General features: G+C 35.4%; 1 protein-coding gene across 1 annotated transcript in view; it reads left to right on the forward strand.

The window, feature by feature from the left end:
- LOC150095985 (dehydrodolichyl diphosphate synthase complex subunit Dhdds-like) overlaps positions 1–19,398 on the forward strand; it is a 41,394-nt gene that overhangs the window by 14,232 nt on the left and 7,764 nt on the right. The window contains exons 2-4 of the mRNA XM_090409581.1: positions 6,298–6,479; positions 7,373–7,515; positions 14,661–14,762. Coding sequence (XP_090265707.1) covers positions 6,298–6,479; positions 7,373–7,515; positions 14,661–14,762 — 427 coding nt within the window. The remainder of the gene's footprint in view (positions 1–6,297; positions 6,480–7,372; positions 7,516–14,660; positions 14,763–19,398) is intronic.

Genomic DNA, 19,398 nt, shown 5'->3' on the forward strand with positions numbered 1-19,398 from the left:
GTCAAGGCCTTGGAGAAAGTGGTCAAGGGAAAAATCAAGAATGGATTGATGAAAATGATATACTGTATGGGGGACAGCATGGTTTTGTGAAGGGTAGATCATGCCTCAGTAATTTGCTCAGGTTTCATAACACAGTAATGGCTGAACTGGATAAGGGTAATGAACTGGATAAGGGTTTACAGTGATACTGCTTGACCTGGCTAAGGCCTTTGACAGGATACAACATGGAAGTGTAATCTGTAAACTGCAACATATGGAAATGGATACAAGTTTGGTGAGATGGATAGGAGGGTGATTGATGCAGGGATATAGTTCGCCCACCGTTTGTAGGTCTCAACTTGGCGTCTTGCCAAGAATAGTCAATTCATGCTGAAGGGGAAAAAGAAATGAAGGACGTACGAATTGTTCGCCAACAAGCGAAAATACGTGCTTTATAGGTAAAATTTTCCAACTGTTATACAAGTAACATAGTTAACTACAATAATCATGAAAGGGAAGTTTCCGACCTGTAATAATAAACAACTCATCCCACAATACGGACTGATTACTCTATTATCGGAATGGATTTTCCTTTTTCTGACATGCGCAGACTAGTCGAAGGATCTCTAATCGGTGGGCAAACTATACCAGAGAGTAGTTTACTCAGGAGTAAAGTCCAAAAGACGGCCTGTGAATGGTGGTGTGCCACAGGGTTCTGTTCTTGGACCACTGCTGTTTAATTTGTTCATTAACGATATAGAGAAGGATCTGAGAAGAACGATTCATTTGTTCGCTGAGGTTAGGCCAATAGTGAATACAGAAGATGTCAAAATTTTGCAGGATGATTTGAATAGATTGGACGTCTGGGCTAAGGAGATAGATGTCAATTTAATGTGGCAAAATGTAAGGTTAGGGAGTTGAAATTTAGGGAGCACATTGTAAAAGTGGCTAAATCAGCTCATCAAATTACTTAGATGCTGAAGAATACTTTAACGAGCAGAGATAAGCAAGTTATTGTTCTTCTGTATCGAGCCTTGATAAGACCCCCATCTGTGAAGTAGCTAAAGTTAATAAATAAGAAAAAACAGTATTTCCATCAGCATAATATTATTTCATAAGCATAGAAAACTTTTAAGTTATAAACCATGGATGCAAGTGTACGAATGGTGGATTCAGACAGGAGAAAAAGCTGAATTTTAATGATCTGACATCAACATACCGTGAAAATATTAGATACCATAATATAAATTATATAACTGAGGCTGCAATGTTTTTAATTTTACAGTGGTTATAATTGTATAATTACTTTTTTAAACTTTTTAAACTACTGCTGGTAACTATAAAGGAGTTGCCACGTTGAGACCACGTGATTTAATTTCGAACTTAACTTTCTGTATCAGAAGTATTTTTTTAATATTCTTTTTCTTTTCTCTTATTCATTTATTTTTTTGTTTGTTTGTTTGTTTATTTTATTTGTTAACAACAGATATAACCATGGATTTGATTTCGATATCAGTAAATATATTAAATTTGGAATATTTTTTTTTTTTTACGTTAAGTATTAGCAAAAAAACCACTTTGAAGTGTTTTATTTAGGTAAAGGTGAGCAATGTTTCCGGGTTTTTGATGTCTTCAATAATAAAGTCTTAATCCTTTATAAGGACGTTATTTATTGTCTAAGATAGACAGTAAAAAGAGAAATAAAACGAGAGAGAGTGAGAGAAAGACAGTCTTTTTCCTTAAGAATTTATTATAAAATGTTTTCCGTAAGTTCCTAACTGTTAAACGTGTAGTATGCCCACAAGAACTAGAAACTGTAGTAGGTAAGCCATACTTTCAATGTTTTTGTGCGTATGACAATAAATTAAGCGATTTTTATGTTTCATTAATCCTAGGCAGTAGAGAGTAAATCTAATCTTAGTGTAAGTAAACAAACCTATTTTAAATTAAAGAAATTTCATTCTGTCCTGTAGATTGCAAAGTTAATAATATTATTGTTTATTCTCCATAGGATAGTTAATTTTTGCAATTTTTGCTTTTTCGTCATTACACTCATATCTCGTAATTGAATTGTTACTCTAAAGATAAATATTATTTGTCTCTTTTGATCATTGCCACTCGTCTTTTTTATTCTTCCTTTTATCCACAGTCAATGTTGAAGAATAATTTATTATAAAATGTTTACGGAAAGCACCAGATAATTAGTCAACACATTTATTTAATTGTCAGCTTGGACCAAAAGGCGCACTTTAAACTTACGAAGCTGCATGTGGCATTTGAACTCGGCAAAAACACCGCAAAGCTGAAATCTATAGAGCCAATATGCTTTGAAGCTAAGCAAAGATATTAAAATGAAGGATATTATGGATCCAGCAATATTTTGTAGCCAAATATAAAAATAAATTTAAGAAACGTTTCGAAAATTCACCGGAGTGCTAATGTGAAGTAACCTTCGGCATAGGAGTTGACTTGGTTTGCATAAAAGGCAAAATCTCGGGATAGATTTACATAATTTAGGCACTAATAAAGGGAGGATATACTAGCATAAAAGACACAAACTCATCACAATTTGTGTATTTTATGCAAACCAAGTCATCTCCAATATCGAAGGTTATTCCCATTATCACTCTGGTGAATTGTCAAACCCTTTATTAAGTTTCTTTTGATATTTGGCTATAAATATCTTTCAGCCATAATATCCTTTATTATAACACCACAAAGTTCTTGGTGAATTATTTTACGAAGCCAAAGTGCCTCCATTTGTTGCACTTCGAACGAGATTCCCTGGCGGTATTACTTAGATCCTTTATTTATTCACATTTTTCTGATTTCAATATGCAGAATACGGCATTCTAGTTTGAATGTTTTCTGTTAAATTCTACTTGGAAGATTATTTTTGTGACCTGTCTTAATGATGTAGAAAATCTGAAATGCAATTCTGATTGTAAAAGTTATTCATATTTTATGTGCTTTTATACGTACATACATATAGAATTGCATTTGAAATTTTATACCACAGAACCCACGTTGTTTCAGACAAATTAGGAACATTGAGAGATGTTACTGCGCATAACATCAGACTGTTACTCACTGAGAATTGTACCGCATTTAGACCTGGGTTCATAACCCGGTCTCAGCGCTTTATATGACCCGTAATCAGAAACAAAAAATTCATTTATTAAATGAGAGGTTAAAAATGGAATATTCAGAATAATTCTTGTGTAAAAATAAATTTTATGGAATAAAAATATAATAATTTATGAATTATGTATATTTTATTTTATTACTCATCGATGCATCGTTGGTCCATCAACAGAACATGGGCGAAATTGATTAAATCCAGTGCTTTTTTTCCTGGTGGTACGCAGTATCGGCACCTTTTTTCTTAAGTTTTTAAAAGTTTGTGATTTATTGAGAGCAAAATGTATTATAAATATTCCGGTAGATGGTACCGTGTTAACGAAGTGAATTTTCAGTTTTGATTACCTGCTTTCCTGTTTCATAGGTTGACAAGCAACCGAAACAGGAAGTTGTGTTCACTTCCGATTTCTTCCAATATCAGTTTATCAGTTCTATATTCACTCTGCAACAAGCAAGTATTCATGTGAGTTTTGAATTAATCGAAGTTAAATCAGTGCAATCATTGTTTAATAATGAGTAAAATAAATACCCTTTATGTCAATGAGTAAAAAAAGGAAGGCTGAAGAAACAGAAATTGTTGAATCTTCTTGTGATGCTGTGAAACAGAAAACTAGCACCGAAAACACACTTGGTGAAGAGGATCACGAAACCCAACACTGAAGATCCACGTTGTCAAAAGGAAGCAGATTATGATAATGATCGGCTCGGACGTTGGACACGTTTGCAGAAAAATGACTTCTGCGAGAGAAACGAGTGGCTGTATCTCAAGAACAAAATGTTGGGCTGTAAAAGTGTGTCGTGATGTCAGAGGTTTTGCCGTAGATAGACACATGGGAACGAAAATTTCAGCGGATTGGGCAAATGCTAAATTCAGTCATTTTGAACAAACTCACAAACAACAGTTAATGTCATTCAGAAAAAAAGATTGACGATCATAAGATGAGTGCAGTGCACAAAGCGTACCAAAAAATAAAATCTGAAGCAAAAAAAACGAAATATTAGAGGAAGTTTTCTAAATATAGTCTCGTAATAAAGACGTAACAGGAAAAGTGTTTCGAACCGCTTACAAAGTTGCGAGGAGAAATCAATCATTTAACAACTTTGAGGACGAAATAAATTTACAGGAACTTAATGTCCTAAACACGGGATATATTCTTCACTCTGAAAATGCCTGCATTAACATTATGAGTTAATGCAGGCATTTAATTTGCCATATCGCAAATGAAATGAGAAAAACATTAATATTCAATAAAGTGAACCCCAAGGACAAAATATCGTTACTTTTTGATGAATCGACAACTATGAGCAACACAACAACATTGATTGTTATTGTTCGTGTAGATCATCCTGAGTTTTCGGCTCCTGTGTGTGTTTTCCTAGATTTGATGAATAATCATATGTAACTGCCAGAGGAATTTTAAACTCTTTAATTAGTCATCTTGTGTGTTTAGGATTATCTGAAGATTACTTAAAGGAGCATTTATTGTCTGTAAGTTGTGAGGATACAGCCTTGTTGTTTGGTTTGCATAATGGTGTAATGAAAGAGAAATTTCCTAGTGTTATTTTCTGGCATTGTGCTAGCCATCTCCTTGAATTGTCTGTTAATGACACAGTGAACAATGTGGCAGGAGTGAATCGCTTTACGAGTTTCATGGACAAACATTATGCGATTTATCATGCTTTACATAAGAATGCTGGGAAACTACAGGAATGTACAGCGACTCTAGAACTTCAACTTCTTAAAATTGGCAGAATTTTAAGCACTCGCTAGGTCGCATCAAGATTTCGCCCTCTTTCTGCCTTGTGGCAAGACTTTAAAGTTCTCGTCCATCACTTTCTGGAAGCAAAAGAAGACAGCAGAAGAAGCAATACAGATCGCTTACTTTGTGAGGGACTTTTAAGAAAAATAACGTCATACGAGTTTATTCTTAATTTGGGACTTATATCCGATTATCTCCAAGAACTTAGTTCACTAAATCTAGATTTACAAGCGAAAAATATTGACTTGTACAAAGCAGACAGGAAGATAAAGATTACAGTTCAACTTTTTTAAGAAAGAATTGAAAATCGTGGTCCAGTCCATACTACAGTATTTCTCTTCAAAGACAGAAGAACATGAAGTTCAAAGGGATTGACCTCCACAGGAATTAAAGACAGTTATGCAATATGTTCAACTACTTTCTATAAAAGTCTGAAAGAAGCTGGTGGAAAGCTTCTGCTTGAAGGAGATGATGCTGATTTGATTGAAGGTGCTAAAATTTTAGCTTCCAAGTATTGGTCAGAAAATCCTGGGAAGCATCTGACAATTGGTGAAGCTGAAATTAAAAAAAAAGTTACCATGTAAATTTCGCTTAAATGAAAGAGAAGTAGTTCGTAATTTCCGTGAATATCTTCAAGAAAATAAAGTCCCGGCCATTCTACTTCCTCTAAAGCACACTTTGAGGACAATTGCAATATCTTCCAGTGAAGGTGAAAGGGGTTTTCTCTCAGATGAACTTATAGCAACGTCATCTAGGTCAACGCTTCTTGTACGGACAACTTCGGTACTGATGTTCATCGGGATAATAGGACCTCCTCTCACTCAGTTCAACCCTAGCAAATATGTGGACTCATGGCTGCTTCGAGGTCGTCATTCTGCAGTTGATACCAAAAGCAAGAAGCGATCTAGAAATGATGAGGGTATATCGGAGGATATGTTAAAACTGTGGAAGTTGCTGTAATAACATCCTCATGGTGAGTACTGGCGCCTTTTTTTCCAAAAAAAAAAGCACTGATTAAATCCATTCATATTTGATATGTTCTTGACTTTTGACACATATTTTTCTATTTTTATCTTTATAAAGACATATTTATCACGACAGGTGGATAGAACTTATTTTATTTAAAAGTTTATTGGATTGGTTTATAACTTTTAAATAATTCGGTATACGGTATGTGGGCCTTCGGTTGTAATTCTTGCCCATGTCCTGCATATGTGAAATTGACAAAGGTCACTCTGTCACACCAAGGAAGATCACACTGTACACCCTTATTCTTGACAATGTTTTCAGTTATCTTACTATCTTGTTGAATGCGACTGTACTATGTTATTTCAAGTCTGATGTGGCCTTACTTTATTTTAGAAACACCCTCGTACATATTCGTTCTATTTTGATTTTTGATTATATTTTATTTCAGCAATGGGTTTCTTCCCGACACCAGATGTGACATGGTTCCAACTCTTTATGATTAAGATTTTAAAATGCGGACCGGTTCCTCAACATATAGGTTTTATAATGGACGGAAACAGAAGATATGCGAAAAAAATTGGCCTTGAGATAAAGGAAGGACACAAACTAGGATTTGGATTAATAAAGATAGTAAGGACTTCAAATTGATCAGCTTAAATTTTAAGTTAATTGTCAATAAAATAATATTTTATCTTATTTATTAATAAATTAGATGTCTGCCATACACTTTTCTCCGGATGCCGTTTAATATGATTCATAGTTTGGATCAGCTCCGATTGGTTAAAGTTGAAGACTGACTGCTCCTTCAGTCTCCAAAAGTTAGATAGAGCTAAAATGGCCTGGACTATTTCTACTCCGTTCGGAGGAAAAACGCGTTAACGGATTTTTAAATAAACAATTAGAATAAAATCATGTTTGAATATTTGTTTCCTTTTAAGAACCTGTAAAACTCCTTAACGTTAATGGATATTTTTTCTGGGAAAACACCCATGTTTCTCCTTTTAACATGTATTGGGACATTTCATCTCCAGACCAAAGGTGTCAAGACCATCCTGTGGCGTGTAGATGAATTCATGAGTTAAGAGGAATACACAAATTGTCTTTCAATGGTGGATCGAAAATGAAAACAGAAGAGAATTCCAAAGGGATGTCTTAGAAAGAAAAGGCGTTTCATCAAAAGAACAACAGTAAGGAGAACATGAACCGTTTATAGAAGTGATATATTCCAAGCCAAATTTCAGAAAATAGGAGAGCTTCGCTGAATTACTCAACAAATTTTACTCACCACTACATCGATATACAACAACTGCATCGGTATAACAACCCTGATACGAGACCAAACAGCTTAGTGTGATTAATGTCTCAGGAATAAAAAAAAATTAAGGGAAACTGACACATGTTTCTATGAAACTAAGATTGTATGGAATGTATAAAGAATGTTAGTGAATAAACGACGAAAACAAATTTCAACGCAATCTTGTTAATACGAACTGTTCACGTACTAGCATACCTTTTTATTTCAGATAATATATTGGTGTCACCTCTTCGGGATTAAAGCCATAACGTTCTTTGCATTAAGCATTGCAAACCTCGATCGATCCCCGGAAGAAGTTTCTGACCTAATGGATGTATTAAAGATTATTTTTCAGGACCTGTTAGATGATAAGTAAGTATGAAATTTCAACTTGTATATTTTTCACCTTATTATTTCTATAACTTTATTAAATTATAGTTATGGTTAAGGAGAGTAAGCTTCATTCACACAATCGCAAAATCTGTGGCCGACAACAAAGGCTAATAACTCGATCATCTGCTGTAGCATGAAAACCGCTCAACACCAATTATAATAAATTTTGTTTGTCTCATATTGAGACCATACTGAGATAAATTTTAACATATCTATATACTTAAACCACTGCATTCAGTGCCTTGTCTACCCACAGAGATATTTTAGTATGAATGTTTCAATTTCATGAAGTAAGATCACACATTCGTTTGCTGACACAGCAGCATTATACAGAGTGCTGATGCAGATGCACCTCAGAAAGTGGAAGAAGCGAGCGGTATAGTAACGAGTGAGAAGAATTTCAGTTTCTTAGATCTAATACTAAAAGTCTTAAACAAACGTTACTGGATTAATACTCGTACAATACTGACAATAGTATAGCAAGTGAAGAGGATAATTCTGTCATTACATTATACTATACGAACTGGATGCATAATAGCTAAGTTATTGTAAAACTTACAGAGCCAATGTGTTTTAGTAAATAATGACTAATTATGGCAAAAATAATCGCAAAATCCATAGGATTCCCATACCTTACGTCAAAGGCATCTTCGATCGTGTTTTTAAAATTATGAAGAAATACAATTTTGACACTACTTACAAACCTATCAACCAAATTTACAACTTGTTGCATTCTCCTAAGGACAAACCCTCACCTTTGATGTAGCCTGGCGTTTATGAGATTTCATACCCACGCAAATTGTCTTACTTTGGACACACAGGTAGGTCTCTTCAGAAACGCGTCTTGGAACATCAAGACCACATTTGTCTTTTTAAACCCCAGAAATCTGGCCTCTCTTAACACGGAATTGAAAATCCAAGCCATAGGATCCATTGGGAAAAGTCTAAGCTTTTACATAGATCTTTATATAAACATGAATATTATACCACCATTGTTGTTTCGATGAAGAATGTTAATCAGAATTTCACACAAAAAAATGCCGCAACTGTTTCATACAGAACAGGTTAGAAATAACTGCGTAAAAATGCATTTTTAGGATAAATGCAAGCGAGAAGATTTTTTTTTTCATTCATTCTAGCATACCATTCAACTTCTATAGTTCATATGTCAACTAATGCTGCGTGGTAGCTGAAGTTTCTGCAGACTTGATATTTAAATAAAACTTTGCTAAGTTTTGCGTCCATCGTATCAGTTCACAAACATTCTTGGTTAATGCAATCTGAATAATTTGTCACCCCTCAAAAATATTTAAATTCATCATTATTTTATTCATCATTTTCGCATTGAAATGCAATGCTGAAAGAACAATTGACATGCAAGAATAACGAAGTCCATTTTGTCTCTTGACGGGCATTTGATTCCACCTCGCTGGAATATTATGTGCAAGTATGGTCTCCTGGTTTTCGAGGTGATGCAGATACAGCAGAGAAGGCGAAAAGGAGAGTGATAATAATTTTGCGACTTTGGAATGTACATTAGAAGAGATTTAGATTTATTGAACTGCAGACGCTAGCAAAGAGGTGAAAGAGGGGGATGATATGATAGAACCCTACAAACCTCTGAAAGTTCATACAGGATATCAATACATGGGAATATTCATTTATGGAAGGGAGAGGAGAAGAGGAGAGGTCATCCATGGAAGGTGAGAATGAATGCTGTCAAGAAAGGAGTGAGAGCTAGATTTTTCTCGTAGAACTTGCGTGATGACTGGAATGGCTTGGCTTTGGAGGTTGTGAGTGCTGACAATGTGAATGAATTCAAGAGAAGCATGAGACGTAATGTGAGTAATATGTGGCCTTCCACGGTGAGATCAAGTCTCCTTGAGGTCTCTTGTAATAATAATAATAATAATAATAATAATAATAATAATAATAATAATAATAATAATAATAATAATAATAATAATAATAATAATAATAATAATAATAATAAAAAGTAGTTGATTAAAATTCAGTGACAATATATATCAGTGAAGATAGCAATGATTTATCTCACCAATGTACATTAACTTTCTTTTATTCAGAGAATTTATACATAAATATGGAACGAATATTAAGATTTTGGGCGATCTATCCCTTTTTCCATTTGATGCTCAAAAAGTTGCTGCTGAATTAATGTTGTACACTAGGAGTAAAAACCAGTAAGTTCAATTTATGTATATTATATTAATATGTTGCAATAAATGACCACTATAAACCGACTCCTTCTATTGGTTTTCTATTATTTATTTTTAGTTTTCTAAGTGTTATACTGTTGATATATGACGGAATTTAAATGCTATGCTGTTGATATAGTATGTAATCTTGGGGTTATGACGGATCGAAATTTGAAAAAGGGTCATGTTGCAAACGGTGATTATCACAACTCAGAGGATTGCTCAATATTGAGACTAACGTTAATCAGCAGAGATAAAATGGTAGTGATTCCTACCATTTTATCTCTGTCTTGATTAGCCATATCTGGGCTATTTGTGCCCAAATCTGCTCAAAGGTGTTTTAGAGGGGAGGAAGATACTTTGGAGAGGGTGCAGATGCGGTTGACAAAAATGATTTTAAAGCTGTGGAATGTTAGCTATAAGGATAGACTGAAGTAATCTAATCTGCAGAGGTTAACTGACAGAAGGCGAAGAGGGCGATAAGAATCAGACGTTGAAGCTCTTCAGAGGTATTTGGCGGATGGATACGAGAGAGAGAGAGAGAATTTTCAGACAGAGGAAAATAAGGAAAGGGCGAGAACTAAAGCCTATTCCTGGAAATTGCGGAAGAAAATCGTTGGAGAGTGGAATTTTTTTTTCTTCTTCTTCCTTGAAGAGAGTGGTGGGTGTGCGGAATGCATTGCCTGAGTATGTTGTGAATGCTACGAGTGTGAATGAGTTTAATCTACAGTATAATAGATAATAGGCATGGGAGTTTCCCGTAAGTCTGTGGACTTTTATCATTTACAGTACAGGTATACGTATTTCACACTGTAATGAAATATAATGTATTTTTCTTGTATAATTTATGTAAATGTTTAATGGTATAAACCTCTCTCTCCGTCTCCCTCGATGAGTCTTTGCTTCCAAGAGAGTTGATGTAATAATAATAATAATATGTTGAAAAATAACAACATTCTTACGTTGCAAAGATCGAATGCTTCATGAAGGATGTCTCTTTGTAGCTCAGAGAAAGCAGCCAGCTATTGTGTTCCCTCTTCCTAGAGGACTACACTATTACGCTAAATCTTAAAATCCGCAATCATTTCATCAACTAGTCTATGGACTTTATTTCACTAAACCAACAGTTTTTACTGATATTTGATATAGATGAACATTGAGACATCTCTATCCAATCAGACCTTTTCTAATATGACAGCAATCGCATATAAAGAAAAAAAACAAAGAAAAACTTTTTAACAAAATAAAAAATTAATATAATGCTGTTTGCTCAAATCTATTATTATATTAGATGCAATTTCCAACAGCATGTAAACATCCTACGATCATAAATCTGCTTTGTCAATTCGCATGCATACGTATACAATCGTCGGATGGAAGGTTTGTCAATGAAGTTTGATACTTTGTAATCATTCACGTCCACTCAATTTTGATTTAAAGTTTTGTTTTAAGCACCTCAATTATCTAAAGTAGCGAGTAATTATATTCTACATTATTACGTTAAGTTTTTCTTTTAAGATTGTGATACAAATGTTATCTGTCCCCCCTTACCTACTAGTTTTATCTGATTTCCATATACAATCAGCAAAGTGTGCAAACTGTATGTGGACATGTGATAAACAGCTTTTTATTCCCATAGGAGTATCAATGGCGACCTTAGCCATAATTTAAATGCCACTCAGTTAAGTGAGGTAGACAGGTGACAACTTGTGGTCCTTAACTGAAAATCAGTACATTATTGTCTGAAATAGTGGGGGTGAGTTCTACGGTTAATTTTCTTGATTGTAAGTGGGGAAACAAGCGAGTTTTTCTCCCAGACATTCGTGTCGAATCCTCTGTTTGAAACTGATCAGAGAAAGGGTTAGAATAAGTTTTTCTAGTCAGCGAATAAAAGAATCTAAACTATTTTATTATAAAATCAGCTAACATCAGCAGATCAGCTAACAAAAAGAAGCAACGACGTGATAAGATAAATGAGAACATAATCGGGAGTGAAAGAAAGATTAAGGAGCGATTGTTAAAAGGTAATTCACTAGTAAAAAGTGTAATAGATGAGAGTTTGACAAATTCGCGCTTTCCGGGTGCCAAAATTTATAATGTAAGTGAGGCTATTAGATCACAGAAACATAAGGTGAAAGTAATGATAGTAGTGGCCAGAACCAATGATTTAAAAGGTGAAAAATTTGCTATAAGAGAGGACTTGAAAGAATTACTGGAGGCAGCAAAAGAAAAGAGTGAGAGACTAAAGATAGTTAGTTTGTTGCTGCGTATGATAGAGTAGAGTTCAGAAGAAGCGCCATAATTGCGAATGACTATGCGCAGCTTATGCAGGAGGAGTGGAGTAGAGTTTGTTGATGGGCGGCGTGAGTTTGACGGGCGAAAGGACTTACACAAGAGGGATGGTTTGCGTCTGAATGGATTTGGTGTTCAGAGACCTGATAAATTGTCGCTGAATGAAGTGAAAGTGGATGAGCAGAATCATGAAAACCAGAGATTTTAGAGAGGGTGGAGATGCTGCTGAGTGGACATGCAGACATCAGTAAGGCAGTTGAGTGTAAGAATGTGTATAATATGCCTGAGTTAGGACGAAGGATAACATACCAAAATAGGATAGTTGGTATAAGGCGTCAGAATAGGGGTGGCGTTACGGGACCTCTGCACTTTATGTACATTAGTGTTCAGAATAAGAAGGTGGAGTTTTGGCCTTGGTTAGTTTTTTCTGGGCACAGGTTATTGACATTAGTGAGACATGGCTAACAGAAGATGATATAGTTAGTGGGATAGAATGTGAGGTGTATAGTGTGTTCAGGAAAGATAAAGTGAAAAGAATGGGGTGGGGAGGAGCGTTATTGATGACAGCTGATGAACTGCAGCCAAGGAGAATAGAAATTCAACTTCAGGTTAGTGAAAATAGCATATTTGAGGCTATCTGGTGTGAGTTAAGGTCAGCAGAACAAAACTTACAGTTGGGTGCTGCTATAGACCAGTTGATGGAATAGATGGTGGGGGATAGTATGCATAGGAAAATAGACTCAATGAGTGGAGGACAGGTAAGTATTATGGGGGATTTCCACTATGAAAACGTTGATAGGAGGGAGAAGATCAATGGGTAGAAGGAAATGAATTTTATGCAGTTACTAACTGCATAAAAATTCATGCAGTTAGTAAGGGATAACTACCTGAGAAAGAATGTAATGGAATATACTAGGGGTGCGAGAGTGCTTGACCTAGTAATTACATCTGAGAAATTGACTATTATGGATATGACCATATTGCCACCAATTGGTGAGGATAATAACGTCTTGACCAGTGAAGTGGCTAATTATGTGGAATTTTCAATTAAGACAGGGAACATGTGGAATTACCAGGATGCTAAGTACGACAAGCCTATACGATTGCTTGGATCAGTGCCATTTCATGATAAACTGCAAGGGTTGATAGTGGATGGGAAGTGGTAAAGGAGCGATTGAGGGAGGCAATGACTGACTGCATGGAGAGTAAATCAAGTGGGAATTAAATGGATGAATAACACCATTAAGCTTGAACGATGTATTTCTATTTGCTGAACGATGCATTTCTATTTGCTGAACGATGCAAAGTTGGGTAGAGCAATAGTGAATGCACAGGATGTCAAACTTTTGCAGAATAATTTGGACAGATTGGTAGTCTGAGCTAATGACAATGGATGTCAGTTTAATGCAGCAAAGTATAAGGTTATGAATTATTGAGTGAAATAATTAGCAGCAGTATATCACGTTGGTGGAACTGTATGCTAGGAAATTGACGAGGCCAGGGATTTGGGAGTATTGGTGGATAGGAAGTAGGAAGTAGAAATTTATTGGGCACATATCAAAAGTGGCTAAATGAGCTCATCAGTTCACTTCGTTATTGAACTATTTGACGAGAAGAGATAAGCAAGTTATTGTTCCTCTTAATCGAGCCTTAATAAGACCCCATCTTGACTACCGTGCCCAGATCTGGGCCCCTGAGTTTCTTCTTGATGGGGAGGAGGTAGAGTGGATCCAGAGGCTGGTGAACCAAGACGATAGATAGCTGGTCTATGGAATGAACCTTACGAGAACAGGTTGAAGATCTGTAGGTTACTCAAATTGGTTGATAGGCAGAAAACGGGTGATATGATTGCGACATTCAAATTACTGAAGGGTTTTTACAAGATGAATTCAGAGGAAATTTTTCAGAAGAGGTCATGATGTCAGAACTAGGGCTATCCATGGAAACTGAGCAAGAGTGTAGTTAGCAAGCGTGTTAGAACTAGGTTTTTTACTTGGAGAGTGGTGAATGAGTGGAATAAGCTGCCAGAGTTTGTTGTGGGTGCCATGATTGTAAATGAGTTCAAAGCAATGCATGATAGACACTGTGCGAATGTTAAATAGTTGTTTGTTGATATGATGTTTAGGTCCTCCCTCGATGAGTCTAAGGACTATTTGGAGTTGCCTGTAATAATAATAATAAATAATTCTCGTATTATAAAAACGTTTTTCGATTGATCGACTTATATAAGACAAATATAACGCAAATGTGTCATGTTTACACTGAAACAATTAGTTTCGCTTGATTCAGACATCAGAAGTTGAAGCTTTGTGCTAATATCTCGATACTACTTCCAAAGGTTCTCTGGTCTAGTTTGGCTTATACGAACCAGAAATATTAATTGAAAACATACGGAATCCTTGTAAAATTTTGACTTTTGAATTACAGACCGAACAGAAGACGAAATAGGAAAGAATTTGAAGCTGAAGTGCTAGTTTATATTTCTAAATTATTAATTACTGTGGAAAATTTTGAAAGAATTCTTACAATTAAGTGTACGTGATGTCAGTAAAATCTAATGGAAAATTTGTTCTTATTTAAAATGCAATGATTTCAATTTGCTTAATTTTATTTTAGGATATGCGTAAATATCTGTGCGTCTTATACAGGAAGAGAGGAAATTTGCTCGGCAGTGAAGATCATGGCAGAAGGTGTTCAAAGTGGACATTTACATTCCAGGTATATCATTTCATGTTCCTTTCTAAACTTTCTTATTATCGAGTGGCTTATAGTAAGCAAGATTGTTGTGTGTCTAGAGAAAGAACTTAGCAATGAAAGCACCAATAACCATAGCAAGGATTTTCCATAGTTTTCACTCTTCCAATAGAGAAGTAATATCAGAAACAAACTGCTATTAACTGGATTGGTCTCTGCTATTGACGTGAAACGTGGGGATTTTCTTGAATCAGAAATAATTAGCATTATATTTTATACGTGTAATATTGGGTAATCTATAAGTGAAACGTTAACAGAAGCAGGTCGGATCCAGATTAGAACAAGCAAGATTAGGAGCAGTAAAGAACCACCTAAGAAGCACACATAAATGATTTTACAAGAGCCAATCATACCAGTAAAAAAGTAGAGAGAGTAAGAAATTTTTGATAGGTTAGATGCTTAAATATAATTACTAATGTACAGATAATTAATTACATAAAGAAATAAAAAAATAAAATAAATAAATCAGCTAACGCCTTTTATTCTCTTTTTTTTTTGGGGGGGGGGGGGTTGCGAGGCCTTTAAAACCTTACTAGCTTTTGGAGGAATGAGTGGGCAGTTCAGTCTTCACCGGTAACCAATCAGAGATAGCTGGCCCATGTCTATGACTATTTATAGGCAGCACTGATGAAGGTAACGATAACGTTAATGGAGAAATGATTAAATATCGTGGTGAAAGTATGGTTACAGAAATGCACCAACTAGGTAATATGGTATGGAAAGAAGCGAAAATGCCAGGGGAGTGGATGAAATCAATAGTAGTGATTTCACTCCCTATACAAGAAAGGAAATAAGCTAGAATGTAAAAATTATAGAACAATTGCCTTGATAAGTCATCTTGGTAAAGTGATGATGATGATGATATTGACAGAAAGATTGAGAACGCAATTGAAAGCATACCTTGCAGACGAGAAAGCAGAATTTAGGAAGGATAAAACTACAATTCAATAGATTTTGACAATGAGGGTAATAGCAGAAAAAGCTAGGGGAAAAAACAAAAATATATATACTTGCTTTGTTGATTTTCAGAAAGCATTTGACAGTATTGACCACAAAGTGACATTAGCGATTCCGGAATCCTATGGATTTGATAAAAAAATTAATAGCTATATTAAAAAATGTTTATCAGAATGCAGTTGCAGCAGTTAGAATAGGTGATGATTTGGGGAAATGATTTAAAACAAGCAGAGGAACTAGACAGGGAGACCCAATATCACCAAGCATTTTCAATGCACATTTAGAAAGAGCAATGGACAAATTGAAGGAAGATGCCAAAGGAATATCTGTACATGGAATGAGAATTAACAATCTGAGATTTGCAGATGACATTGTTATTATTGAAGAAGACTACAAAAAACACTGGAACTGTTAAATGAGAAAGGGAAGAGATTTGGACTTGTTATGAATTTGGAAAAAACAAAGACAATGGTATTTGGTCAGAAGAACATGAAACAAAAGATACAAGTGAATGGAACTGATAAAGAAAATGTAGAACAATTCACATATTTGGGAAGTAAGCTGACATATGAATTGGACTGTAAAAAAGATATAACGATCAGGATTTGCAAAGGGAAGAACAAATCTGAAGGCCATGAATAACATCTGGAAAATTAAAATGATCAGTCTGCAAACAAAACTAAGAGTACTGGAAACATGCATATTCAGTGGTGTACTGTACGGATCTGAAACGTGGGCAATAAATAAAGAATCAAGAAAAAGAATTTTAGTATTTGAAAGAACTTGTTACAGGAAGATTCTAAGAATAGGATGGGTACAGAAAATCATCAGTGAAGAGCTCTATCAGAAGATACAACCAAAAGAGAATATAATGCAGAATATTATAAAACGGAAGCTGCAATTATTTGGACACACATCTGTAGAATGAGTGAGGACCGGAAGATAAAGACATTTATGTTTGGTATTTTGGATGGTTTAAACAGAAGAGGTAGACCATACAGAGAATGGAGAGACGATACAAAAGACTGGTGTAGAATGGGTGAATAAAAACTGCGACACTGTGCACTGGACAAAGAAAAGTGGAAGAAGATAGTGAAACAGGCATCAGACATCAACAGGCAGCGAGCCTATGGTTCGTGATGATGATGATGATGACTGATGAAGAGACGGGCAAGGAAGTGCTGCCCTCTCTTGGTACCTTACCCTAACAGACATAATGTGAGTTCTACGGTCGATTCTGTTGAGTTTATAGGAGAGGGAAAACTCGATTTTCCGGGAAAAAATTCGGCTTGCCTGTGACAAAGATCCACTAATTCGGGAACTGGTGGAAGATAAGCTTAGTAAAGTTCCCCCAGTCAGCGACTAGACTTGAACTTAATCTACCTTCAGGCGACCTGGTGTAATGGATGAAAGCAACAATTCTACTGAACTATACAGGATAGATAAAGAAATATAGCATACTTTATTATCTATTATTTAAAATGAATTGAATTTTCTGAAAATAGTTCCACAATCAAAGATAGCATAAACCAACAAACAAAAAAATCCAGCAAACGCCTCTTTGTTCCCGTATAGGGAGAAGGCGAGGCCATTTTAGCCCTATCTAACTTTTGGAAACTGAGTGTGCAGTTCAATCACCACTGGTCGCAATCAGAGATATTTAGCCCAAGGATATCACTAATTAATCAGTACACAGTGAAGAAGGCGACTAGCAAGTGCCAAAATCTTGTGGTCACCTAACCCTAATACAATATTTTTAATGTTTGAAAATAGTGTGGGTTCGATGGCTGATTTTCATGAGTTTACAGGACGAAAAACCCGAGTTTCCAGGTGAAAAAACCCGCTTGCCCATTCCACAGATCGACTAACTCGGAAACGAGTCGAAAAAAGGATTAGAAAATGTTCCTCTAGCTGGCGACAAGATTTGAAACACAAGTCTTTCTTCGTACGGCAAGCGTCGTAGAGCGCAAACACAACTTCTACTGAGCTACACAAATGTCATTTTACAGGATGGCCATAAAATAAATTTCCCTCTTTGGAGGCATCTATAGCTAAAACCAATAAACGGAATGAGATCAAATTTTATATGAAATTTTTGAAGGCATGGGGAGATGATTTCCGAGAAAAAAGATTTAGTACCAAAAATTACCGATAGGGGATATTTCTGCGCTGGCGAGGCCGAAAACAAGCGGATAATTACATTAAAGTAATTATCCGCATTATAAAATACAGGGTGGCCATAAAATAAGACTGTCTTAATCTCTCGACTTAGCTGTGGAATGACTTCTTGTTCTTTCCACAACTCAAAGACTGTTAACGTTTTTTATTGTTTTCTTTGAGATTAGTCAAAGCATTTAACGCTATGAGACAGTATCTGAAAATTTTGAGACGCAAGTAAAAAACCGTTGAAGTTTCTTTAAGTCACACGAAAACTCAAGGAAATAAGTAAACAATATTCACATAGCGTCCATCTTCCGAAGATAAACACTCTCCTGTGGCTCTTCCTGGTGTCTTCCAAGTTCCATGTGTCATTGTTCTCATTTAAGACAAACTGGATGCTCAATAGAGAGAAATTACAAGAACACCAATCTTGTATTAGCAAGAGGAAATCTGGCTTGGCACAGCATGGGATACATACGGACCACATGTCTTATTGCCTAAAACAAGCCTACTTCATCTGTGTCGCAATAAATTAGAACATTTGTTTAAAGAAAGCGCTGAGGCCTTACTTCATCATCTCAACTTAAATCGAAACAACTGCTTCTCACCATCTAGATATGGAAGAGTCTCATTCTGATCGCACATCACTAACGTTTTCTTTTAATACAGTTAAAAAATAATAATAATACAAGGTTTCTTCAGCTATACCTTTGCATTGATTTGCATATAACATCACACTGCTACCCCGTTTCATATCAATCTACTGTTCGTATCAACGTTGTAATTAACTTATGTTGCCAGTGATGATGGTCTGGAATATTCTGGCTACAAAATATGGCTTTAAATAAATATTAATCACTTATTTCTTTGTTTATCTGTAAATTAAAGAAACATCATGGCACAAGTTATCACCGTGAAGAACAGAAATATTGAAGAGCATTCACCCACTATTTTGAATAATGGCGTCTTTAGCTGAAACAAAATATTTTGTAAATAAAGTAAGGTACCAGACTTGTGTGGGGAGAAGTTTGGAAGATTCTGTAATCAACACTCTGAATCAGAAAGACATTTATGATGTATCGATAAAATTTATTTCGTGTTCCCACAGATTAGTTATTAGCTGTATCATCATATTTGTTCAAACACGTTGTTATATGTCGGCAATTTGTTACATACTTTTCGTTTCTTCAAATTACGAAGTTTCACCTGAATATTTGATAATTTTCTTTTAATCAATGAAAACTTACGTTGTAAATGCGAGTGAAACGGATGTAACTCAAGAAGTCTCGAAAAGCATCTTCACAATTGTCTGCTTAATTTGCTGCAATACTTGATTTTTACGTTGATACGTAAAAATTGAGTGCTTTATCATGAGTAGTAAACACTCATGGTAAACCGCTCAGTTGAACAATTAGAGGTTTACAGCTGTTTTGGCTATTGTTCCCTCTATCTCTTTAAATAAACTCTTAATCTGAACCATACT

This window comes from Typopeltis vanoorti, chromosome 19 (assembly GCF_054136105.1).
Source record: "Typopeltis vanoorti isolate ZY-2024b chromosome 19, IOZ_Tvanoo_1.0, whole genome shotgun sequence".
NCBI lineage: Eukaryota > Metazoa > Arthropoda > Arachnida > Uropygi > Thelyphonidae > Typopeltis > Typopeltis vanoorti.